General features: G+C 40.2%; 2 protein-coding genes across 4 annotated transcripts in view; one reads left to right on the forward strand and one right to left on the reverse strand.

The window, feature by feature from the left end:
* Window positions 1–9,571: 9,571 nt before the first annotated feature.
* Window positions 9,572–22,693, reverse strand: PDCD10 (programmed cell death 10). 2 transcript variants are annotated; one of them, XM_031614567.2, is made up of 8 exons: window positions 22,526–22,692; window positions 16,451–16,663; window positions 15,634–15,687; window positions 14,450–14,567; window positions 13,744–13,870; window positions 13,328–13,406; window positions 12,955–13,037; window positions 9,572–12,158 (listed from the first exon to the last, which is right to left on the reverse strand). In XM_031614567.2, the coding sequence occupies exons 2-8, from the start codon at window positions 16,544–16,546 to the stop codon at window positions 12,077–12,079; spliced, it is 639 nt and encodes a 212-aa protein (XP_031470427.1). In that variant the 5' UTR covers window positions 16,547–16,663; window positions 22,526–22,692; the 3' UTR covers window positions 9,572–12,076. The 2 variants fall into 2 exon arrangements, with proteins under 2 accessions (XP_031470427.1, XP_031470426.1); XM_031614566.2 differs by having other exon boundaries at window positions 9,573–12,158; window positions 22,539–22,693.
* A 99-nt stretch (window positions 22,694–22,792) lies between these two features.
* Window positions 22,793–27,529, forward strand: part of SERPINI1 (serpin family I member 1) — a 39,526-nt gene continuing 34,789 nt past the window's right edge. For both annotated transcript variants that reach the window (XM_031614571.2, XM_031614570.2), the window contains exon 1: window positions 22,793–22,925. The gene's annotated coding sequence lies outside the window, so the exon portion shown is untranslated. The remainder of the gene's footprint in view (window positions 22,926–27,529) is intronic.

The following is a 27,529-nucleotide window of genomic DNA, read 5'->3' on the forward strand; positions in this document are numbered from 1 at the left end:
TTAAACTGAAAAACTTAAAGCTATCACAGAATTGCTGCCAAAATACACGGTATTATGAAGTTGTCAATGAGAGTCCAAGTGTTAGCATCTCCACAAGCTACAATATCCATTGTAAGCTCTATATCTAAGGTTGTACACATCAATGTCCTTGTGCAGGCACTCCAGGCCAACCCACACTATTTCTTGCTAGGAATCAGGCTGCAGAACCAAATCTTTCTGCTTGCAAAAGGAACAGCTGTAGAAAAGCCACCGCTGTCCCTAACAAAAATGCATTATTGGAAGTTATACACAGTTACTGCATTACATGGATGTTGAAACTTCCATAGTTTCAACCATAGTTATTGTTGCTACCAACTGGCTATGGTGCCTGATTGTTTAAGGCATTTGCTCTACAGTCTCCTCTCTGCTGTCTCTTTCCATTGACCCATTTCACCCTAGAGACTTCTAAAATGGCAAGAAAACACCTACAGTGAGTTTCCTTTTGCTCACTAAGCTTGTATTTACCAAAGAGTAAAAGCAGCTCTATTCAGAATCACATCCATGCCAACAACTCTTAAAGATCCCCCAAAAGCTTGATTTTTATCACCTGCAATCAACTCATCCAGATATTTTAATTATCAACAAGGAAACAAAACACACAACTCCTGTCAGCCTTACCTGCAAAAAGTAGAGAGCGCTCTCAAGTCGACACAAAGGTATTGAGACCCAGCCCAGCCCCCATCTCACCATCAATAACAGAAGGCTGAGCCAACAGATCAGAATGGTGCAGTGAGAGCTTCAGACAGAGCTGATCCTTCTGGCAGCTTTCCTGACATTCATGGATGACTTCCATCCCAAGGATGAAGTGCACACACCCAACAACTTGCTGAGATCTCCAACTGTGAGGGCAGGGGTGATTTTCATGCATTCTATTTAGCTTTAGGAAAAGAAAAATTCCTGCACTTTTCAGTTCCCTGGGGGCTGCAGTGGTATTGCCTTCTCTGCAGGCTGGTCACTGCTGAAATGGCAAAAGGTGTAAATTAATTCCAATTTTAATGAGTTTTTTTTGTTGTTGTTTTGGTTTTTTTTGAGTTTGGACACCTGAGACCACAAGCTTATGTCAGAAGATCTATTGAATAGCTGTCAGCTGGTAACGATTTGTGGTTTGTGGGCACACCCTGATCTGGTGAACTTGGCTGGAAGCTGCTGTACCTTATTAGTCATCCACTGAGGAACTATCCAGAGTGCATTTTACATCAGCTTCCTCCACTACCTTTCACTAACCAAAAGCAGTGGAGAATTGACTTGAGAACGTAATCCCATGTCTTGATGACACGTCCCCATCTACATTAGCAAGTAGTCTTTTCTTTTTTGTATCAAATAAAAACATGAGAAACAAGTATTATGAAGCTGAATTCCACTTAAGTAAAAAAATCACAATTAAAACTCAACAATCAAAAAACAATAACAGAAACAATGTTTCTACAAGGCTATATTTTACATTGACATCATGATAGTTTACACAATAAGCAATACATCTGAGGAACACTGTAATTCACTCCTAAGAATAAGGACGTCTGCTTCACAAAATGTAAGCATACCCTGCTTGTCTAAGGCGCTGAGCCACCTGCGCTGAATGCTTTGCTAGTGGGACATGAAGAGTAGAGATAGGATAAGTGATGTTGTGGATTGGTGGCTTATACCCAAAATCAAAAATAAAATAATCATTTTTCTCATCATGATGTATAAAATCATCCTTCTAACTGAATCATGGGTTTTCTTCTACTAAAAATGTTTTGTCAAAAACACATTTCAAGAAGTGGAGTTTAAAAAGTATAAGATGTTACTCTTTTAAATGACAAAATTTGACTTTACAAGTATTAAGGTAAGCATTCTTAATTTTAATCTTATTTCCCTTTAAGTCTCCTTTCCTACCCAAACCTATAAATCTACAATTTCTACCATGTTCCTCCTCGTCTCTATAATTTTACTTTCTCAAAATACAGAATTTGATTCACATTACTAGTAGTTTTAAGCTAAGTCTTAAGTAGAACTTCTTACTTCAAGAGTTTTGTGGTCTGAATAAGCTCATTTAACTGTAGGCAAGAATAGAGCTTCAGTGCATCTACTCAATAAACTGTCACAGGCTCACAAAATCCTTCCTAGAAACTTACACATTTTAAGTCTTCTACAGAAAGATGAGGGCAATTGCCTTTGTACTACCCATGGTACACCATCTAACATACACAACGAGTTCACATTGTCCAGATGCTTACACATGTATGTCAATAGGAGCACCAAAACAATCTCAGGCCGCAGCCAAATTCTAAAGCAAGAAAAAGCTCAAATACCCCATCACAGAGACATCAAAAATAAAAGGCAATGACAACATTCAGGCATGGGGAGAAATGAATTCCTGGCCCCAGCCAGTGACAAGCAAAAGCACATGATGAATGCAGAGCACATGTTCTGTGGAAAGCACTCACACAGCAACCTTCAACCCTCTTCCCCCCCTATAGATAAGCCACCAATTTTTATAGACTTGATCTAATGTCCTGTCTCCACAAACTCCCCTGTTTAGTTACATGTCTTCCAAGAACTTGCCAAACTCCACCTTAAAGCCATTTATATTCTTTTTTCCTTACAAGGTGTTTGGAGGAAGACAAACTCTTCCTCAAATAAACAGGGAAACCCCAATTTTAGTGTCCAATGCAACTGCAGATATCGTAGTAGCCACAATAATTTGATCATGAAACTGCATCATCTTCTAGCTTAAGCTATTTGTTTTTCCTTCATCACAAATATTTAAGCTAACCCTTCTTCTGACACGGATAACATTTTGAACAAACCAAATGAGTTTTAATCTCTTCTCCACAAGTTGAATCAATTTCTTCAAGTTTCTAAAATACATCTCCCTGGTTCCATCTCCACCGAAGGCAATCTTATTGAACAAAGGTCACTAAAACCATACACATTTTCTCATTTTTCATCTACCCACTCTACATCTTGATTATAACCTACCTCCCTGACTGAAGCCACAGGAGATGGTTCACCTGTTCTGCTCCAAGGCGATCACCACAGGACCCTTCCTCAGGTCTTCCTCACACTGGTGGTTGCATTCACTCCACATGAGCAATTTAGCCTAGATTCACTGGAATGTGAAAATAATCTGCTTCTCTTTCAGCATGAGACCCTGAAAATGTCATCTTCTTGAATACAAATAGGCTGCTTAGAAACCTTGCTCTGTACGCAAGAGAAATATAGCGGCTGTTGGTGACAACAGCGTGAAGGAGGTGTTAGGACAATGAATCCACAAGATTCCACCAGAGTTTCATTTTTTATTTCCATTAGACTCACTATCTGAGACTTTAAGTTAAAACACAAAAACAGCTTGGTATATTCTCAGCATGTGATTTACCATGAAGACTGTACAAGCTAAATGTCTTCATATTTGGGGCCATCCTAGCCTACAAGGATGCTTAAGATCATTTCCTTCTGGTCCTTCTGACACTCTCACTTTCTCCTTTCTTGATCCCATCCTTTTTTCTTTTCTCCCCTCAACACAGCTCAATTACAAAATGTAATGCTTTTAAAATGAATACACACCACATAATCACTGCCAGCCCCTGCAAATAGGCTCCAAAGCAGAAGACTGGATACATCATTCTAACACAGTCAATTTGTTCTACTCTGCTATCTGCACCTTGTCATCAACAGGTAATGCCAATCAAGGATGACTAAGAGATGGAGCATATATGACTGGGCTGCAGCCTGTAGTCAGCCATGTGTCTGTTCCCTGCCACCAGCATCTCATAGAAGGATTTCTTTTTTATATATATCACAGATTATACTACTTCTGCAAGATTTTCTGTGACATTCCGTCTTGGCAGCCTTTTTACTGAAGTCAAACAATAGGACTTCTTCCCCTTAGAGAGGCAAGTTGGTCTATAAAGAAATGATATAATTCAATAGCTAGGACAAAAGGCAGGGGCAAAGGAAACATGGTTTCTACAGACATTATATCAGTAATCCTTGGCAAAACTCTCTTCTTTCTGACTCTGAGTCATACTGTTTTGAACTCCAAGCTCTTTCACCCCTCATTTGTCTTGTATCCCTGCACAGAACGAAGCGTAGCAGGACCTCACTCTGAACTGACAACTTACAGTATTACAATACCATCAATTATGCTATATTTTTAGAAAAAGTCTAGAAGAGAGACCACCTAGGAATAATTTTTCATAAAGATTGAAAGCTCCTACTGTACTCTTAGAATAAAAAAGATACGAAAGAAATAGGGAAATGTTAAGAAAATTTCAGTTCCAGACATTGTTGAAGCTCTCAGATAACCATGCATAGGCATTTTAATGAGGTAGCAAAGATTTTCACCTTTCACATCACCACTTTCTGCAAGCTCTGACCATTCTCCTCCAGTATTTGCTCTGGCAACATAATCCATGCAGAAAATTATCTGAGCTCTTTACCAGAAAGACATCCACTTTTTTTTTTTTATCTCAATTCTAAAATATTTAGAAGGTTCCATTTAGCTTTTGAATCCCCCCGTACCATGATTTGCCTCTGCTCACATTTAAATGTTTCTCATTCTAAAGACTAGGCAGCACTCTAAAATTGCAACAGATTCATCAGCTTGCAAAGCTTTCCTTTATGCTTGAGAAACTTGATTATTATTACAGTAATGCAGCAGAGATGAGGGTCCCCCCCCTTAAGGAGTTGTGTGCTCCTTAAATAAGGAACAGGGAACAGAGGCATGCAGAAATGAAGCACGTTGGTTGAGGTCACACAGTGAAATCTCACTGGATGTGTGACCACAGTTGGAATTGTGTCCATCCTCATTACCCGCCAGTCTTCTGCAAGATGTCAAAGATGCAGAAATAATGAAGGCAAAGCAATTGGTCTAAGGAAATAACACCATCCATACAGCAAAAATAGAAGCAGAGATGAGCACACGTAAGAGAGCAGTATGGACTTGACATGCATGGCCCCACATCCCTGTTTCTCCTATCTCCATCCCAGCTGCAACTACATCATGTCAGAAGAGGCTAACATTAAACACTGGTTAACTTCCTGAGGCCAAGGAAACAAACGTCAGAAGCAAGCTTTTGAGTCATTTCTACCACTCTGCTCCCTGTACAATTTTCTGAAAGTAGAGCAGTGACCAGAAGCTCTGCCTATGAGGCACAGGAGTGGCACAGGTTTAAAATTCAGCTTTTAAAAATTGGAGAACCCACAAAGCTGCCAACTCTGTAATACTGTGTATTTGAATCAGAATGACAGCCTGTCTCAAGATGAGCAGAAATGACAGCAGCTTGCAGGCTGGACCATTCCCCTGGTAAAATCCATTTATTTTAGGCATTTTTGATGAACATTTCCAGTTGTTTTAAAGTTACACCAGTGGCTAATAGCCTGGAGAACAGAAATTGGAGCTTGCAGGCTGAGCACCCAAAGGGAAACCGAATGATTGCTGCTATGAAAACAAACGGTGCTGTGTAGGAGCACCTCCAGCAAATGAGCTCCCATCCATTTTAACCAGCTCCAGGGCCACAGTGGCAGAAGAGCCTGGAAATAAATAACAAGTGACAGTGTGGCTGAGGGCAGAGGAATGCCCCTCTACAGCAGATCCTGAGGCCATAAGGCCTGCCACAAGCCCATGAGCTGTGCTGAGAGGCAGATCTATAGAAATAAAGAATGAGGTTCATGCTCAAATTGTTGCAGAAGTGACTGGAAAAGTCAGCAGGGTTTGCACCTGCTCCCTCTTGCATTTTGAAATTGTAAGATGTATGCTGCACATATAACACGTATATAAAGCAGGCAGAGGAAGAAGTGGTGGCTGCTCCCTGAGCATCCCATGAGTTGGGTGAACGAAATCCACATAAGCTCAAGTGCTGCTGGTTTCCTCGCCCATAAGGAGGGCACACGAACATCTTATCCCACTGTGCCTTTGGGGCTGAAGCACAGAGCAAGGTCCCACATCACCCTGACACCTCAGTAAATGGGAATTGGACAAATGACAGTTTTGATCTCTCATTATCCTGGCATGTCAACCTTGCAGTTTTATTTGTGTCTAGCAAAGACATGATTGCAACAGGTGTTTTGGGCTTTTTTTGGCACTTCAGCTGTATTTGCCTAATGCATTATTTTGCTAATGCAAGTTGCTTCCATATATCGGCAGAGAATTACAGAAGCATTATTGCCTGCCCATGAGGAACAGCTCCAGACTTTAAGAGGTCAACAGATTTGAACTTCCCTCACTTCGGCACCATCAGCAGTTGCTGCTGTGTGTAGCTCCTACAATAGAAAGGGCTTTCCTTATGCTGGAATGAGAGGAGCATGTTAAATAGCTCTGAGTGGGAACTCCAGCTGGTACGTTGTGCTACCCCATTTTTATATCTTATTTTTCGGCTTCTGATACTCTGACTTGGATGGTTTCCTTAACTCTGCATCCCACGAGGGAAGAGGAGATTGGACTGTTGTGCTACAACCACACAGCTCTTTGGGAAGTTCCACGTGCATCTATGGCTCCAACTTCAGCCCATCACCACCATTGAGAAGGTAACACGTCTCCACTGCATAACATCCTTAGCTAGAATTTCTGATCTCCTATTACAAAGCACTGCAGGAGCAGTTTGTCACTCTCATTAAGCAGATGCAGGAAAGCACATAGAATTATTAATGCCACACAGTTACGCAAACAGCAGTGAAAAAATGATTGCTGCATTTTCCTCGATAAGCAATGCAAAATCTTTCCAATTAACATTTTAATTAGAAAATTCACTTACCATGAAACTGTCCTGAATTTTCTTCAGGGTTCTATACATCCCTCTGCAGTGTTTTCCACCAACTCCAAGATGAGGGACCCAGAAGCTGAAGGGGAGTTTCGATGTGAATTATACTCTTAGCTCGTGCTTGATTCTCTTTATTTTACAACTTCAGGCACTCAGGCTTCTATTTTACCATCATTTGCCCTTGAAGACTAATGCAGCTTTGGGAAAAAAAGCAATTACCCACTCTGAAAAGCCTCGTAGTTACAATTATGAAATAATAAGATGCCAAAGGTAAACGCCTAATTTAGATATAGTGGTTTCAACTTTGTTAACTACTACAAACTATTCTCTCCCATCGTTGCACCCACGCAGAACAATGAGGCCTTCGGCGAGCACAGAAAGCAAATTTGCACAGCTTTCTTACAGCCTTGCTGAGAGTGCATTAGAAATTGATAACCTATTTTGCTCACCGTGTCACCAATAATGCATTGCTTAGCGCTCCAATTCCATTCCCTTTTTTTGAATACACTTCGTAAGCAGGAAAACTTCTGTCTCTAAGGTAAAAAAAAAAAAAGCATAACATTTGAGAGCAGTCACTTTGTGAGCATTGAGGCTGATGGACACAAGCATTACAGCTCCTGGTGGTCCCCACACCAACACCTCAACTTCCCTTCATGCCCACCTTCTATTATTGGGTGAAAAATCTATCTTTGAGTGAGAAATTCTACAAGAAAACCAGCGGTGATGTCTAAACAAATACAAATTTTAAACTGGAGTTTTTAGACCAACCTGATCACCACCACACAACACACATTTTTGGGAACAGCAGACTCCTAACATTGCAGATTCTCAGTACGTGCGCTGCCAGGTCAGATCTTATTCACCTTAACACCATCTGAGCTGCAATAAGAAGCACTGCAAGGTGGCAGAAGGAAAGAGATGATGCCCCTTATCCTGTAATTGTGTACTCTGATAGCATCCAGGTACCGTTATCACAGCCTGAGTTTTTTGAGTGCAATGCAGGCACACACACAACTCCTGCACTTTGAATGCTGGCAAGCTGCACTCCTCATCCTTGCAACAGGCATTAAGAAGAACCATATGCTTGCACAGATTTTGCAAACTATTGTGGAGACGTGCAATATGTGCTGAGAAAAGCCAGTCACATACAAGCATTCAGGAACCAGAGCTGGTGTCAGTACCTGTGAAGCAATCTCCCCCTCCGCACTGCCCAAGCCCTGGCTGGGACTTGGGGTCACCCATAGGTCCCACTGCACACATGCTGTGCCTCAGCCATAGCTGGGTGAGCATTACAACTCACAAGGACCATTTTGCACTGGTGCAGAAATTAAGTTCTACGTGTATAAGATCACATGCAAGCTGTAGGGAAAAAGAGCAAGGCAGAGACACTTGAGGAGGGACAGCATTTTGATGGAAACCCTTCAATAAGCCAAGCCTTCCTTCTCCACCTTGGAGGCAACAACTCCTCCGTTGTCAACTTCAAGTCTGTGCTACAGCATGAGGAAAAGTTGTTTCATCTCAGCCTCAAAGGGATCAGTTTAGCATTCCCTGCACCTCTGCTCTCCCTAGATAAGGCCAAAACCTTGGGACTGGCTATTTTTAAGCAGTGAAGCCCAGGGTGAGATACAACTGGTACTTTGTCATACACTGAAAGGCCAAGCAAAGAAGGCAAAGAGAACAATTGGTTGTGAACAAGATTAGTGAATTCTTCATCATAAATTATATGTTTATAATAGGTATTTAATTTCAATCTTTGAAGGCTCTCTGCCCCTTTCATACTGTTTTAAAATGGTATCTAACAAGAGGAATAAGAACAAGGAAAATGGCTTTAGAACAGAACTTGATAGATTTATGACCAACATCATACGGTAGCTGCTTCTGAACTTCTGTAACGAGATGCCAAGGCTATGACCCAGGAGCACCTTTTCAGCTGTAGTACCAAGGTTACAGCTCATTACTGGTTCTTTTCCCAAAACATGTTTCCTACTAGTTTTTTCTGAAAGCAAAATCTGCCCAGAAGTGAGAAAACCAAAACCCTGGAGTAAAAAAAGACAGTGAACAAATGCACTGAATCATTACACAGAGCTAGAAAAGTTCCCACAGCTCACAAGCAGAATTTGCCTGCAGCACCTGTTTTCAGAAGGCACTGCTTAGTCCTGCAGACAGCCAGACTGAGCATGGCAGAGCAGTATTCTCAAGTGGAACAGCCAGTGCCTAATCCCAGCTAAGTGATAATCACTGCTGTGCCAAATGTGAGGGTTGCTACCTTACACACTCACATTTATCTCCCTCTCATTCTTTTAATAATGGAATGATCTGAAAAGAAATTTGTGGCAAGCTTGTCTAGACACCATTTAATTCCCCACCCAACTCCCAGAGAATCATATGCAGTCTCTTTGTAAAATACAAAGATCAGATAACAGCTGCAGAACAAACAAGACATGTTTTCCTTTGTCATACAGCGAAAGATTTGAAAAGAACACGAAAACAAAACACTTCAGTGATAACCTAGGTAAGGTTGTATGAAAAGATAATGGTTAATCAAAGCTGATTCTATCCCACCATCTTTCTTACATCAGACAATGTTCTGACATCAGGCCTCAACCAGTTCTTCCATGAATATCACACCCACATCAGTACTCCAGCTCTAGATGAAGCTTATACGGAAGCTGGGCACCTGACATGCCTTACAGATTTCTAAACCAGACATAAATCAATCCAAGTTTTCAATATTTCTGCACAGATTAAACAAGTGCTGAAGACAATACTTCTTTACATCATTAATAAACAAAATTTTATTCTGCATGTTAACAGTATGAATTATAACCCAAGTTCACAGTATAGATTTTCTGACAGGAATCTGCAACACCAGCTGCTGCATTGGAAATCCTAAGGAAAGCAACGTATCTTAGCTGATCGAGAAACTTAAAAGTGCAAAACCACAATGCAATTCTGACAGACATGCCCTAACTGGTACTCAGTGAAAGATAAAGCTGAGTTCTTAAGACTACCAGATATGGATTCACTGCACACGATACAAGAGTGACCTCATCTCACTTTCCAGGTTTTCCCACTGCCAGGTATGGATGGCAATGAATAACTCCACACTACTTTAAAGGTTAAAAAAACAACACAATGAGTTTACAAATAGAACAAAAAACTTTGACTACAAACCTGAAGTGTAGCACTATAGCAGGCATTTTTACCCAATAAAGATTTTAGGATAAACTGATGAAGAGAAATGCTCGTTTAACAGCTTCTTTGATTTTAATGTCAAGGTGTCAGTTAGGACACCTTTGGGATCCAAGTCACAATACATGCATATATTTTCACCTGTACCTGCAGAACAAATACATAAACAGTGTCATTGTTCAGCTGATAAGACTGCCAGCTGTTCCTCAATCCAAATCAATAAAAATCCTCATTTTATTAACTAGATCCAATTCACAGAAAGTAAACCAAACTTATAGATGTCTCTCCTTACAGCCACTGTACAGTTTTCCCCAGTACCAAACACTACTTTCAAATCAAGTACTAAAAGCTGTGACTTCTTCCTGCCTTTTACCTAATTATTTTTCATTATGCCCTTTGGAACAAGGACTTCAGCTTACACAATCCATTTTAATTCCAAGACGCAAATCAAATCACTACATTCAGTGAGGCAGGCTGCCTCCTTCCTTACTGCTCTTTTCTGCCATCCAGTTTAGCACACTATAGTTAGAAACTCTTGTTACTTGTTAAAATGAGTTGTAAAGAATAGTTTTGTGTTACTGAGCTCAGCTTGCTAGGTAAGCACAGTGTCTCAAACAAAACCATCCCACACAGCAGGATTAAGGACTTGTCCTGCTTACAGCTTTATGCAATCATGAAATTAACATACATTCCATAGAATTTATTTTTTACTTAACACTCTTCTTCACACTTTTGCATTATTACAATCAGTACTTCAGTCAAAGAATACTTCCACATACAAGTATGCAGGGCTATTTTAGAGGACAGCAGATATCTAATGTTCTCCTTTTCTAGATCATTTAAACAAGCAAACAATTTCAAAGACCCATCTGATGTACTCTGCTTAAGGTAGTTGCCCCAGATGAGCTATAATGCACCAAATTACTGTGGAAGAAAGCCTGACCACATTTCTTCATAGATGAAACATTAATCCTGCAGTAATTGTACTCCTTCAGTGTCGAGCGATCCTCTTGCAATAGGCTTTTGCAGCTTTACAGATTGCTTCATCTACAAATTCACTCCATAAAGACTTCATGTATTTCAAAATAAAATAAAGATGCACTTCAAAGGGAAATGCACAATACTGTTAGAAATTGCCAAACACTCCCATGAAATCACACAGACAAGATTTCACTGTCAATCAGTAGTTGCTGTATTGATGATAAAGAACATCTTTCAATTCAGGCCCCACATGACTTAAGTCCCTGGCAAAAGCTGCCTTATGGCATAAGATTAACATCACTTCTGGAAGACTTACCTTTTCTCCTCCTCCTTCCCAAAAGGTTCCCAATACAAAAAACTGTCAATACTTAAATATATGCAGTGATTGGTGAAGGTAAGAGTAATCTCCTCATAACCACGGAATAGTAATGAAAAGTGTTAACTTACAATCAACAAAAAGATTAAGAAGTTGGATTTTGTTTCTATGAAAAAAAGACACCTCACTCCTGAGGTTCTTTATTAGTTCGCCAAAGACATTTTAATAGAATTATTCTGGTATTCTGATCTAGTATCTGATCACAGCCAAAAGCCTCCCTTGTAAGGAAAACCCCTTATTTTGTACTGATTTGGACTGCCAACTGGCTTCAATTTTTCAATTTAATGAATACTCTGCAGTTCTAAGATGAGTTATGCTTTTCTGTTCACATACAAAAAGACAGCCTAATAGATGTAAACTATTTATTGAATATTTGCCACCAATATTGTTAAATACATCATCTTGCAGTTTTCCGCTTTCAAGTTAAAATGTCAGAAACAGAACACCAAATATTTACAATTCTTATAAGGAATGTTACATAATGACACATTAAGGCGTAAATTCTTTTGGCTTATAATTCTGAAAAGAATGATAATAGCAAAAAGTGATGCAAAATCTTCATCGTGAGATTATGATTAAGCTACAATGTTTTACAAAAATATGGTGTAAGATGGCAATAATCCCATTCAAAATCCTGCATTAGGCCCCTCAAGAGAGGCTGATAATTTATACAGTCAAAACTTTAAAATTTACATATAAAGGTACCCTATCCACCATTGAAAAGTACAGCTCTCAACATATACAGTTTTCAGGCCACAGTTTTGAAGGTCTGGAGTATCAAGTTGGTTTGATGAATTAGTCGGTTGGCACTAATGAACACATTTATTGCCCTGTTAGAAAAACAAAATCATGTTTTAGTCACTTTTGAAAGAATGCCATTCAGTAAACACAGAGTTAAGTCTGGATAACTAACTATATTAGCATCTAAGGAAACTGGAAGCATCTTGATGTATTAGTATACTATGATGGACCTGAAGCTTACAACGGGCAAACGCACATGCATAGCTATTTCTAAGAAGTCTATTGGCAGGAACTTGAAAAAAAAACTTTGGTTCTTGATTACATAGTTCTAGGGTTTTAAGTAACTAAGGAAGTGCAGAGCAGATGATCATTACATATCTGTTCTTTTCATAGCTGAACATTCCAACCCCTGATAATTTCAGAATTAGAAACTTTTTACTCTAGTACTGAGTATGCAGGCACATAGGAAGGCACAAGGAAGCAACTTATTATTTCAAACGCATGGGGTCACTGAGCTTTCCTACTCAATGACACCTGTAAGAGTAGCTATTTCATTTAGCGCTCTTCCTTCCTCATGCAAACAGGGTATCTTAGCCAACATATTGTTTAAACAGATGTAAATGACTTTTCATTCCCAAGGAACACAGGCATTACCTGGGATTTTCTGCAATATTGATAATACCTGAGGCACTGTAAAGCTTATATCTACAGCACAGCATTTGCTTCACATAGGGCTGAACAAAGCCGGTCTTTTTCGGCATGTATGGGGTAAGTGCATAACACATACAATTCTTGCCCCATTTTGTCTCATTTTTCCCCAGTCACACCAGTTAGGTAAACAAGACCTTTTCACTGTGTATAAGCTTAGTACAAAAATACACTTACTTTCCATCTTTAAAATAGGTTTTCAGAGTATCGCTGAAACTTTTGGAGTATTTTACAAACTCTTTCTTTTGGTGCTCAAGTGCCTAAGAAAAGAAAAACACCAAGAAGTCTAAGTTGAGATGCTGTTGTGTACACTGTAATTGGAGAGAAGAAAATATGTATTAAGTAGATAAAGGAACAGATTTACTGCGGTGATGGGTTGTTCTTTTTATGTGTTTTTTTTTTTTTTTTAAACCAGTCTTCCTACAAAACTGTAGAGAATTACCAAACACTGTCATTGACCAGTTACGCTCTCCTATTCAGCCTTTGATCAAAACAATATGCTTCCTCTTCTATTATTAGAAATATTGTATCAAAAAGATATTTCACATACCCTCCGGTTCTGGTATTGGTATTTCTTGAAGACATTATTTACTGTGTCAAGAAGTTCCTTTATTGCACTGGCGATGTCCCTATTTGACAATGAAAAGAATTGTAATATCCATAAGCTCAAACATAGAAATGTAATCCTCTTTTAACAGTAGCACAGAAGGAATTTCAGATGATGTAGAGAAATCAAATACTAGAAAGGGACATGGAACTTAACTTGCTAATTACTAATTTGAATTACCATCTACTAACATGAGGATCTTTTCAAAAATGTTCAGCTCTGTTTTCATTTGTACATATGAGAAACTCTCTTCTAATGGGAACAATTTTGCTAGCACCTCCCACAGCATTTGAGCACTCAGTTCTAAATGCAAAGTTAGGCTCCTCAAACTCCATAAAAATATAAAATACTGTACTTACTTGATTGTCTGAAGAAACCTCACTCTGTCATTGATCTCATCTGGGATCTTACTAAGAATCTGTTTAAGTGCTCGTGCCTTTTCATTCAGATCTTGGAATTCCGGTTCTGGTCTTTCAATCATATATTCTAATAAGGTAGATATATGGAAAATGCCATAAATGCCATTAGTTTGTCATCCAGAAGCTCCCACTGACAGCTTAAATAAAACATCACTTCACAAAATGCACTAGCATTGCCATGATGGATTTCAAGGTATTAACAGAAGCAGCCCAACAATAACTTTTCTTACTGAAAATTGCAGAAAGAATAGAGCCCATTTTTATTTCAGAAGAATGCTGACAACATTACAATAACCAAACACAGTATTAAAAGAACTTTAACCCACTGTATGTTGCTCCCCTGTCAGTGTAACTGATGCTTTCTATTTGAATTGAGCTGCAAAAGGTGAACTTCCCACACAAACAGTTCAAAGCATCCATTTCCTCCTAATCAAGAACATGTCTGGGGAATTGAGGTGGTGGGACTTTGTTTCTTTAATGTCTCCAAAACACGTATTCAGAGAAATAGCTACTCCTACTATTCAGCATAGTTGGAAAAAATCTACTAAGAAAAAGTAAACCTCTTCTGAAAAGAGGCAGGGCAATGCATGTTCTTGTTTAGAGTACAATGAAGAACACCCTTATGCAACATGAGACAAGATATTACCTTCTACGTCATCTGCTGCCATACGTAGGAGAGACTCTGTAAAGTTCACATCCACACTTTTTTTCTCCAGAATTTTCATAATAATGTCCTGTGTGAGGCCTGGATTTTCTTTTTCAGCCTGCATTATAAGAAAACTTGCTCTTAAAAATGTTCTAGAAATGCAATCATAATATTGCAAGCACAAAAGCAGATTTTAATGCAACTTGCTTCATACACCAGAGTTTGCTAGAAAATTTTCTATATTTTTCTTGGGTTACATCAGTGGTTTTATATGAATGACTTTATCAATAAACCCTTCCTCTCATTACAGAGTAATGAGTAACTACTTCATGCTGTTGTACTCCTGTACTGTAACATTAGCAGTAATCACAGTACCTGTGTTGCTATCACAGGAGTATGCTATGCTGAACAAGAATGAGGGTGCGTGAGTTTTCAACTAAGACTACCACTTCCTTCAATCTCAGTTTCTGTGTTATTCGTATTCACCTTAGCTCCTTGGCACTATCCGTAAAGAACATTTAACTTGGAAGAGTTCTAATTGAGAATGGTGACTGCTCAGGCACACTAAGTGGAGAAACAGGAAAGCACTGCTTGGTTGTAAAGCTTGGTTTATCTTGCATGTAGGTTTATTATTATTTTTGCTAAAAGTTAGCTACTAAATGTATTATGGAATCTTACTTACATTTTCATTCTTTAAGAATATATTAAATTAAAATAAGCATTTCTTCAATTTCCTGTTAGATCTAAGTAAATGGAAACACCAAATACCAATCTTAGCTTTCATTCACAAAAAAATCCCCTATTGATCTTATAAACCATTTTCCAAAGCCTGATACATTCCTAGTTCTTCTAAGCACTTATCATACATAATCTGGTCCTATTAACACTGGATTTGTTACCTCTATTTGATGTTCCATCCTCACTGATTTAAGCCACCTTTAAGCTTTCATGCAATGTAGACAAAGCAAGATTGTTTAAAACTGCTCAGTATACTTAAATCATTCAGATTACTAACATGAGCACACATTCCAAACTTACAGTCCATGCAACTGTACACTCATTTTTATTGAGTATTAGTGATCGTGAAGGATGCATTCCTCAAACACAGTAATACAAACTTTAAAGTTTCAACATATGCTGTTTAACTTTTAAAAGCCCATTCTTCAATACAAATTACTTCTCACCTTAATAAAAGCTGCTCTCAGTGTCTGAGCTGCAGATAGATTTACTCTTTCTAGCTGCAATAGAAGTTTAGAATTATTAGCAATTTCAGTGTTACCAGAACAGATCAAGTAAAACACTTATGCCTTGCCTTATATGTCCCAGTGAAAGAAAGGTACTGACAGAGGAAAAAAGACTGATCTCATCTGAGGGATAGACAATATGAAGTATGATCTAAACAAACAGCACTGGATATGCTTTGCTTTTAGTCAGCTTGTAGCAGAAATCTGACAGAAGACTTTTGAAAACATCTTGTCCATCTCTAATACTTGCAGAGACAAATATTCTAGTCAATTACATCCATTAGCAGTAGGAATATAAATGTATCAGGCTATTCACAGGTACATGCTACACCGTGCATCACTTCTTGTCACATAATGCACAAGCTGCTAAGGTTACATCAAATCTGGGAATGTTAGAGCTGAAACAGCTCTGAAAGCAGCCTCCCAAAAATTTGGGTGTGCATTTACAGGGATTAAGGGGAAAAAGAACACAAAAATGGTAATTTGAAAAGGAACTGCATGGTCAAGACAAGTCTTATTTACCTGCATTTTTGCTAATATCCTCAGCAAAACCTAATTAAAATAATATCAGGGCCAACATACATAATAACTTTTGAGAAGCTTGAAACTGCAGTTATTGGAAATAATGGTGAAATGATGGACAGAAATAAAATGGTGTTAAGAAGTTCCCTCTGTCAAGGTAAGCAACCTGTTACTGCAATCAGATTTTCTAACACAAAGGTATTACTAGATTCTAAAGCAAAAGCACACAGCTTACCTCATTAAAAACAGGATACATAACAGCATAGAGTGGCATGGAAACCATAGAAGTGGTCTCTGCTTCATTCTTCATCTCTTCCATTGTCATCCTCATTCAAAGTCCCACTTCTCAAGAAAAATGCTATAGAAGCAAAAGACTCCTCATTCACTGAAATGTTTCTTCTTTCTCCTCGTCGTGCAAGAATATTTGAAGAACTTGAGAAAAGTTGTCCTTATTTTGAGAGGAAAAAAACCACAAACCAACAAGTAATCATGAATGCTAATGACTGATAAGTGCTAAAATAGAAAAAAACTAGAACATCAGTTCCTGCCCAGAGTGTGGGAATTATGAGTTTAAGCAAGTAAAGAAAGGCTGCTTCATGCAATTTTAAACTCCCAATTCCAATTTACCAAACAAGCAGGTATTTTATAGGAACATGCTGCCAAAATCTTCACTGCAAGTTCCTATGTAATTCATTTCCCTACATTTCACTCAATACACAATACAAAAATTGTGAATGCTATATCTTTGTTCTTATATAAGCAAAAGTCTTAAGTCATCTTTCCACTCAGGGTGTGTCAACAGTTATGCTAACTGAATGGAAAATTGTTCCAGTAACTGAACCTTGGTTTTGGAAGTTCTCCACCCAGTCCAGCTCATCATGCCCAAGATAGCGCAATCATTGCTCAGACACAAATTAAGAGGGGAAAAAAGGAAGATGGCAGCCCTGTGGTTCATAAGAAATCTTCATAGCACACAGCTAGATTTTGTGTTCAACAAGTTGAGACTTGGAGAATATTTTACATGCCATAATTGAGTTTAAGAAGCTAATGACCAATTTAGAAATAAAGATGCAAATGTTTTTATTTCTTTGATTTTCTTTATAGTGTGCTATAGGAGTTTTTTCTCTCCCAGGAATCTTCAGACATCCAGCATTTGTATGCCCAAGTGCCAGATTTTACAGATATTTTAGCAAGTGAATAGAGTGACATTTTTAAGCAATAGTAAAAACTACAGCAATAATCAATATCACTTGCAATAGTTTGAACGGGACAAAACATGCTAAGACACTTCAAGCTCTATTCCCCATTCTGCTCTCCCCCACACATTTAAATAACAAAACATTTAATCTTTTCACCCAGGGCAAGTACGTAGAAATGAAATTTGTTATTTATTCAAGTAAGCACACAACACAGATGGCTACAAATACCATGCATGCCTCACGTATGCATGTGACTGGGCAGTATGAATACACCCCAATGCAATAATACTCAGGAGCAGGTCACATTACAGAAATAGCCAACAGTTGGGAAAGCACATTAAGAAGAAATTAAATGTAAATATAGTAAAAAGTGACAGTTCTTCATACAAATTGTGACATGGATTATCTATTGCAAAACCAATTTTTACTCTTGATTCAAACCTTCAGTGTGACACATAAGCAGACTCGTGTAGCCACAAAAAAGGCTCACTGGGTCCTTATAAAGGTACATACAGCTATGCTGGCATGAATGGTATTACAGATCAAGACTCACTTATTTTTCTGTTTACGACCTACCAGCAGCTATTTTACATACAGTTATTGACAACATGGGAGAACACAAGTGAATATTCATCATTTCCCCCAAATGGGAACATCTTTAAACCATTTGTTTCCAAGTTACACAAATTGATGCCAAGTCTACACCCATGAAGGGGGGGGACTCGTCTGAACAAGTTTCCTCCACCAGTGCAAGTACAAGCTGTCCCATTTCTTACACATGCGTACTGCTGGCACCAACGACTCTGCCATGTCATGGGCAGGGTGGAGGGAGAGCTGTTTGCTTTACTCTTTAATTCTGTGTTTCTGGAAGCTCAGTAAGATAAACACTCAAGCAAGACAGCACACAAAGGAGCATCACAGAAGACAGCATTCATAGATTGCCTGCAAGTGTTTATCTAAAGTATTGTGCTGTCAGAGGAAGCTTTTCAAACAGGTAACTGAACATCACTGAACATTACCCAGAAGATTTTTGATCAGAAGCAGAAGGGCAAAAAAAGGACAAAGCAAGCATTAGATATAGCTACTGTGTTTTTATGGGTTAGCAGTATCCAGGAAGAAAATAAAATATTAACTGAAATGACAGATTTTTATGACTATGAAAACCTATTGCACTGTGGACTACCATGAAAGACTCATTTTCTGAGGAGCTATAAGCTTACTGTTACTAATCTATGGTATCATTAAACACCCCATATAAAAACAATTATACACCATCTATTACCTCTTTAGCAGGCACAGACATTCCTCAAACAAAGTAAATCAACCCCAGATTCACATTATCACAGAGGACTCAAGGGACTGAAGACAAAAGGTATTTTTTTTGAGACCGAGGACAAGAGGTGCTTTTAAATACACGTGCACACAAAAAACAGACAAGAACATCAAATACTTTTGTTGGCAACATCAGAAAAAAGTCTCAAATACAATTTAGACCAAGTTGCCATCAAAATAGTAATTAACCCCATTATTGAGGTGAATTATTAGATAGACCAGCAGCCCTCAAAAATGCTGTTGCTGTGTGGGGCCTTTTGGACATTCAAAAAAGCTGGAATAAGATCCTATGAATTGGTGAACCATTTTACCACCACACTGTCACATGGGATGAAAAACCCTGACAAACTGCTGTTAGAGGCAAAAAGGGTGTTACTCAACCGGCCAAACTGTTAATTGGTCTGAGGGAGAAGACGAGGAGAAATTAGGATATACTGTAAGAGTTATGGGAAAAGACAGACTGCTAAATATCATCTGCATAGAAGACTTTTTTCTTTACACAGCAAACCCACAGATTCAAATGTAGCCTGTTCACCAGCATGTGTAATTACGAGTCATGCCTCACCCCTATCAGATGAAATCAATCATCAGAGAGAAGGAACAAGATGGATATAGTGAGTGTAAAGAGAATTTAAATTTGAAAACAACGCTAAGATGCAAGCTAATATAATCTTGTCTGTTTAGCATTAAGCCATCAAACACATCAAGCTCTATTCCCAGAGAATAACTAATATAGAATCTACTTTCACTGTCAATATAAAACTTATGTTATAACCTTTAATTTTTCAGCACCAAAAGACTATCCCAACTATTCAGCAGTCACAGAACCAGCACATTCGAGATGAATTTCAATGAATTCTGTTATAGACTTCTCTCTCCATATTCACCCAATGAGGTTTTCAATCATTCAGCTGAACCGTCCAAGTAAAAAACCACACAACACCCTACATTCAGCTAAACTTCCTATAAAGCTAAAAGGATAAAAAGAAACTCCACATTCTCCCAAAATGTACAGCTACTGTTATCAGTACCCAAGATATAAGCTTGCTTCTCTCATCTATGCTATTTTCTGACAGGCACTGAAAATCTAGTAGCAGAATTGAAGAGCTACCTAGCAAGAAAACAACCAGGAAGCGTATAAATTTTCCCAAATCCACCTCTGCTCACTGGTCAGCGTGAAAACAAGCAATTTATCTATGAAAGAAAGGCTTTTGTTATATACTATCTTTTGCAAGAGCATTTTAAGAGAAGGCAGAAGTCTCATGCTCGCAACTTGTAAAAACCTGGAAAATAATGGAAATGAGGTACAAGCTGGCAGAATTTCACTCCTCAGCTATGGCATCTACCTACACCACTGGTGCTATCTCTATTCCATTCTCAAGGCTCCATTTACTTCAGATGGAGAAAATCTTAAAGCATTCATGCTATTTCTTTTTAAGCCAACCACTAAGAGGAAGAAGGCCTGAGGCACTGATCTACCAGCATGATTAATTCAATGGCTTGCTTTTAGGACAAAACCAGAAGTTACAGCTCTGCTCCTACTAGAAAGGGATTATTCCCACTACCAAGAAGTTCTGCTCCACTTCTTGTAGTGAGGATTTGTTGTGTTGAGAGAAAATCCTCCAAAATTTGGGTTATCAGAAAAACTTATTTAAGCTCAGTAAGAAAGATTGGGGTAAAAACAAACACTTAACTCGAGGTCTGTCCCAAATTCAGAGGCAAAGATCTTGGCCTTCATTTGTAAAAACCAACGTGCAAGGCCAGTATGCTGTTCTAACAATATATGTACCCTGTGCATAGCTTGGTACCTTCAAGTTACCCTTATTAATGATTATTTACAAGTAACTGAAAAAACACACAAGTTTCCCCATCAGGAGAGAAATTACCTGTACAGTATTTCCAATTATAGATCATAATCATTCCCCCTGTACAACTTTGACTACATGGTACAAAGCTTAAAGCCTTTGTGCTTCAGATACTGAGCTACTTATCTTTTTAGAGCCAGGGTGACTTGTGGGCAGGGTGGTTGAATTCACTGAAATTGCTATCTAGAGCAGCTGTGATGATAACAACCTGTGTATTCTAAAACCAGGAAAGACAACAAGAAACATAAAACAGGCTGCCTATTGTACAGGTACTGTATTCTGCTAATTCTTATATTCAGCAGCTTCACTAAAGAGATGCAAAAGGAATATTATCAGAAAATAGCACTGAAGTTTAATAAGCATCTTCAGTTTGCTAAGAGCAAACATGCACTTCTCAAACACCTGCATGCACATTTTTTGCAGCCACTTCCAGGTGATTTCACTCTGACAAAGCATAACTGCTTGTGCATTTTATTATTGTGAGGCCAATTTGTGTGACTAATTCAAGTTGCACAAATTCACAATAAACCTAAGATGCCTATTTTTAGACAGTTACTTCAAAATAATCCAAACCTATTCTGAAATCAGGCTTACAGCACATTCAGAGTCTGAAGTTCAGAATGGAAATTGTTTAATATGCTCTAATATAAATACTTGATTTTTGAGTCTGCCTATCACATAAGAAACAACAGCTGCCCAGACCAGGCCCTAATTTCATTTGTTAACCCAATGAATAATATTTGGTTCTCACAGAATGCCTTAGGTTGGAAGGGACCTTAAAGCCCATCCATAGTCCTAAGCCCTGCCGTGGGCTGGCTGCCCCCACAAGGTTCCCAGGACCCATCCACAACATGGGGCACCTCCAGGGATGGGGCACCCACAACTGTAGACAGCAGTGCCAGGGCATCACGGCTCTGAGCCAAGAATTTCCCCTTAAGTCCTAACCAAAATCTCCCTTTTATGTTTTAAAAGCTCTTCCCCCTTGTCCTATCGCTACTGACCCACACACAAAGGTGGTTTCTCTCCTGTTAATATGCTCTCCTCAAGTACTAGAAGGCCACAAAGAGGTCTCTCTGAGCCTTCTTTCCTCCAATACAACACAGAATAACACAACACATCCTCACTTCTCTTTCAAGCTCTTTTCCTCCTCCTTGGGAAGTTGAAAGTAAAACCATTCAGTTGCTATTGCCCTATCAAACACTGACAAATAAGCCACAAACAGTTCCAAACACAACAACACATTCCAACGGGTAAACAACCAGCACTCAGCAATCAGTTCCTCTGATAACAAGAACACATTCACCTGTCCCAAGGCTTCAGCAGCATTCCCGTGCCCCCTGCATGGGCAGGCCAAACACTCACCGCTCATTAATCACATAACAGCACCAGCACAGCCCAGAGCTCGGTGCTCACAGGGAGCACGATACAGGCACTTTCTCTCCTCCCCCAGCCCCCAGGGTCGGCGGAAGGCCCCACCTGGAGCGAGCCGGGCCCGGCCCTAACAGCGCTGCTCAGCAATGCGAGGCCGAGCTAAAAATATACGGCTGGCCTAGCGCTGCCAGGAACGGCCGAGGGGCTGCAGGCGGGGATTGCTGCCCTGCCCTTCCAGGAGGACCCCGAGGGAGAAGGACGGGGACAAGGACGAGCCCTCGGCCCGGGTCACCCTGCTGATGGGCCGCTCCCACAATAGGAAGGGAAAGGCCCAGGCCCTCACCGCGCTCACCTGCGGCGGGCTCTTCTTACACCCCTTCCCGGCCCCCATACCTGAAAGAGTTTTACGCTTCTAACGTAGCGCAGCCCCAAAGGGAAAGCCAGGCCTTACGCAAACACACCAGTGACCCCCACCCTCACCCTTCCTCTACGTACCCTTATCCTCTCAACACCCAGACCAAGAGAAAGGACGAAGCAGCTCACCTCACCCTCTTACCTCAGCTCCCCTCCGCCCCGCAAAGCCCACAGAGCTCCGAGGGGCTCCTCCGCTACGCCGGAAGCCCTACGAGAAGGAAGCGTCCGCCGTGTTACCACACACCAGGCGTTGTCCGGAACTAACCGGCAGCCCCGCGGGCCCCTGGGATTCGTAGTCCGCTCTCCGCAACTACAAAGCCCACAATGCAACGCGACGGCAAAAGGGGCGGATGGGGGGGAAGGAGGAGGAGCAGAGAGCGTCCAATCAGAGCTCGGAGCTGGATGAGTGGGCGGAGCCTCGGCGGGGCGGGGCGGGGCGCGGCGGGCATATCCCGGCGCAGGCGGCGGCGGCAGCACTTCTCACGGTAGAGCGCGGAGGGAGGTGGTGTCGAGCTTCTGTGCTGAGCTGGTGAGCGCTGTTAGCCTGCTGTTCTCGATACCGGTGTTGTGCTTGGAGCTGTGGGGGATTGTGTTTCGTTGTTTGTGTAGTGTGAAGCTGTGTGGGGCGTTGCGTGAGGTGCTTCGGGTCTGTGGGTTGTGAGGAGGGAAGCGCTCGCGCCGCGCTGACCGTTATCGCCTGAGGGGAGGCGGCGGGCGGTGCGGGGCTGTGTGGGGAGCGAACTGAGGTGGGAGCGAGGAGCAGTAATGCAGCCTCCCACGGTCCCGGCACCTGCTGTCTGTTCACCTGCGTGTATCATCTGCTACGCTGCGGTATCCTGACGCTCTGTCCCGGCTGTGGTTTGAGAGTGGTGGAACGCGGCTGCTGCCCCAGCCCTGCGCTGAGGTGCTCGGCTCGGTGCTGCTCTGTAGGTGTCACCGACGTGGGCTGTTTGAGAGCAGTCGTTTTACTTTCTGCGCTTTCTGTTAACTGCGCTATTGGGAAGCTCTGAAAATGAATTCTAGTCAAAGCGCAGCTCAGTTCTGGGCTTGCTCCTTCATTCCTGATGTATCAGTGTGTAACTTTCCAAATTCTGTTTGACTTCTATGAGGTATGCGGATTTTAGCGTGAGCAGGTGATAAATGGTAAATCACGGTGCTCCTGAATGCCGGCTGCATCTCCTTGCAGTACTGAGGTGTTGAAGTGGGAAGGCACTGACATCTGTGTGTGGGAGCAGAGCCTTGTGTGTGCTACCCGTGCATGGTACCAGTGCCCACCATCTGCAAGTAGGTATGGAAGGATGCTGGAAAATGAGTGCTGGATTTGTGATGCTTTATTGTGGGTGTGGAGTGGTTGTTTGGATTCTTCAATTATTTTCTCCCTATTTCTGATGTGATCAGTGCTTCAGTCCAATAGAGAGCTTTGCTGGTTAGTTTAGGTGAGAGAAACCAAAATGTCATGGTATGGGTTGAGGTATGTATGTCTGTGATATTTTCACTTCTTGGTGGCTTTAAAGCAAAGTTATAAAGGTGCAGTCCTGGTGGTGCTAATATTTTATTTGAAATCATAACATTAATAATACTTTATAATGCTTTTCTAGATTTTCCTTATTTTAGCAATAAGCTGTTTCCAATTTTAGTATTTTTACAGCTTTTTTATTTTTCAGAATGGTAGCTTGGTTGAGTGTGGTGAGGAATGACTGTTCAGGAGGTGAGGGTAGGGAGGAAGGGCTTTTACTTTGAGATGTGTTTTGTTTACAGAATTGTACAGAGCAACTATGAGGTAACAAAACATGATGTCATGTGGCAAGGTTAATCTAGTTTAGGTTTTAAAACTTGTTTTGGGTTGCTCACCTCATTAATTATTTTTAGTAAATAGTTTCATCATGTGTATACAAAAGCATTATTGAAGCTGCTATTTGTCTACTCACATTTTTCTGAAACTATGAGTTATCTTGTGTATCTGTTGGCCTATTGAAATCCTGAGTTACTGTACTGCTGGCTTAAGTTGATTCTGAAAATGGCCTGCAATTAATGCACTTGTTAAGTGCCTTTGTTTCTGTTAGAGCCTATGGTTGTGGTGTGCTTCTTCTTAAGACCTAGGTCTTCTGTTAACTTCTCCTCTTCCAGTTGTAGAAGAATGTATTCAGACAATCTAGCAGAGCTCTGGGAGTGTTCCATCACTGTAATCATTCCCAGCACTTATTCTGTAGCTGTAAATGTCATATGTTTATCTGTCTCTTAATTCAGCTTCTGTTGTATTACTAAATGTAGCAGTGGAGAGGAGCTGGTGCTGATAGGGTTCTTTGCACCAAGCTCTACTACTCCATAGTCTTCAAAATGCTTTCCAACTAATGTATTTGTATGGTAACTGAGTCGTGACCTGAACCACTGATTGAGCACCTGGGGAAAGGACCCGGTCAGCCCTGGGTGCCCAGGTGAAGGCAATTCAGCTGTGTGACCAGAAGGGGTCGAGCCTGGCTGCACCTCTCTTAGACTTCATTGAAGGGCTGAGTGCCACTAGGGGAGGATCTCAGTTTGGAGATTCATCCCTTGTGGAGTTTTCCCTGTGAGCCTAGATCTTTAGAGATGGGTGAGAACTTTTCCTTTGTAACACCATTACATTTGCATTAGTCCCTTTGCTACTATGCTCCTGTATTGCTGTTCACTGTGTTGACCTTTTTGATTGTTACACTGTCTTTCTGGTTTCTCCAACTGAAGTTTGTGTTGCTCTTCATCTATGAAGACACATATCTGACATGCTTGAATATCTTTTAAAGTAGCTTGACAGTCCATGTTCTGTGTAGGCAGTACATTATTCTGTCTTTGTAAAACAATATTTGAATGTGAATTAACAGAGTAAGTCCCCTGTTCAGGACTGCAGGACTCTGTGATTCTCTGTGGTTAAATATATTTTAAAAACTGGCATGGATTTAAAAATGCCTGGTTTTCTTTGCTTTATACAGTTGCTTCTCTTTGATGTAGGAGATTACCTTAAGTGTTAATGGTTATGGGCAGATAGTCAGGGTAGACATCTATGAAGTAGGCTGTTAAGTGCTAACTTTGTACCTTTGAAGACCAGAGTAGTTTGGAAGCATCTTCAAAATAGTTGGGTTCAATTTCTTTTGAATGTTTTCAGTCGTGCATGTCAGAAGGCTAGTGGATTTTGTTAGTTATTGGATAGAACTAAATATAAATGTTAGTAAGATAACCTGTGCATCCTGTTAATAAAGCTATGCTGTATTAATAAGCCTCAATTTTTCTTGTTGATCTCATACACACAATCTACTTTTTGTTGCTCCTTCAGCCAAGCTGACATTGGGTGTCTGTAGCACAGCCTTTAATAGCAGCCAGCCCTCCCTGGTAGGGTGGTCACTGCCTGGCATTGCTTGGCAGGGCAGCAGTGGTGTTCTTTTGTCTGTTTGTGTTTTGGGTAATTCTGAGTAGCATCTCCTTTGGTGACCTGAAATGTCTGATAAGAAATTGTTCTTATGTGGTGTGATAAAAATATCAACTCTGAGGTCACATTCTGCTTTGTTTAATATACTTCAAAGCTAATGATTATGAGAACAGCAGAGTGTGGCTAATGTGATAAAAGCTGTGTGAGTTATCCACTTTCTTCTTGGTCTTTTAGAGTCATTGCAAAGCAGCTGTAGCTATGAGATGGGAAAAGAGAATGTCTTGTTGATACAAGTTAATTAGTTAAATATGTACCTCACTTTTGGTTAATAAGATTTGACCTTCTGTATTGTGGAGAATTTTTGGTTTTGTTGAGTGTTTAAATATGGTAATTCAAGAATATTTCCTCAGATCTTGAGACTGTTGTGTTTTTTGGGGGGGAGAATTGATAGACACAGATAATATTCCAACTGGAAGGAAATTGAGCAGTGTGGTTGTGCTCAGTTTTAACCAAATAGCTGCCTATTAATCAGGGGTGTTTTTTGTTGATTTGGTTGCTCTCTAGCCTTGCAGGTTTTCGTGGTTACTGTTACATCTAAACTAGTAATTGCTTAATAATGTAAGGATATCTAATCTGCTGTGCATGTCTGAGCAAAAGTTTAACTTCATGATGACTTGAATCTGGTGGGCTGCAGACTTCTAGAAAAATCACTTCTATCCAAATAGAAACTGTGCTCAGTGAGGTTTCCTGCTTATACAAACAGAAATGCCTGTTAGCTAAGAGTGATCCCCCGAGTCCTTCAGTTCCTGAGCTCATTTGTTTTCATTTATTTTGTTATCTGAGTGTCTTTCTATGGAGTGGGCTTGGGGTTTCCCTTGTATGAGAAGGGTGAACTATCACCTGCTTTCAACTTCTTGTGACAGTGTATTTAAGACTTGTTTTAATTCTGGAATTGACTGAATTTTGTTCAGATACTACAAGCACTAATTAGTTTCACAATGAAGTAATGTGCCTGAATGCTTGTACCAGATGTGAACTACAACTAGTGAGTTGCTTGAGCAGAGATACCATTCCAGCCCTTGGCTTGCTACGGAACTTCAGAGTAAGCAAGAGAGCTTGGACATCCTCTTCATAATGTTATCTTTTAAGTGACCTTGGCATGTCAGAGTAATGTTGGAAGCATGGGTACGTTACTGAAGTCAGCCTGTCTGAATTCCTCATGATCACTGAGGCACTGGAGACTGCCTCCTGCCTTGACAATAGAGCAAAATGCTATTTTTCAGTAACAACCATTCCTGTCTAAGGTAATGCTCGCTGCCCCAGTTTTCCCTGTATGCATCTTGGTTATATAAGTTACAGCTATGAAGAAAATAGGTTTAAAGATTTAAGATTTCTTTTTTAATTGGCAAACTAAAATTGCCCTTTTGGAATGCTTTTCTTTCCACTTCTAAATTTAAAGCAGCTCTTTGAGCATTTAATGATCAGGTATTTCACATCACAATTTGAACTCACTGAAGCAACTCACGTTTTCTTTCTTGGTTAACTTCTTTCCAAAAAGCATTTGATCTAGTTCCTAAACTATTTAAAGACATAAATCAAAACCTATGCCCAGACAATGAGCTTACTGTAATACTTACTGTGAACTTGAGATCCTTTGGGTATGAAGGGAAGATGGGTAGGTCTCAGTGTTGTGAGCAGTGGTGAAGCCCACAGGTGATATCAGTATCAGCCAAGGG

The sequence above is a fragment of the Phasianus colchicus genome, chromosome 10, assembly GCF_987193195.1.
Source record: "Phasianus colchicus chromosome 10, bPhaCol1.hap1.1, whole genome shotgun sequence".
In the NCBI taxonomy this organism is placed as follows: Eukaryota; Metazoa; Chordata; class Aves; order Galliformes; family Phasianidae; genus Phasianus; species Phasianus colchicus.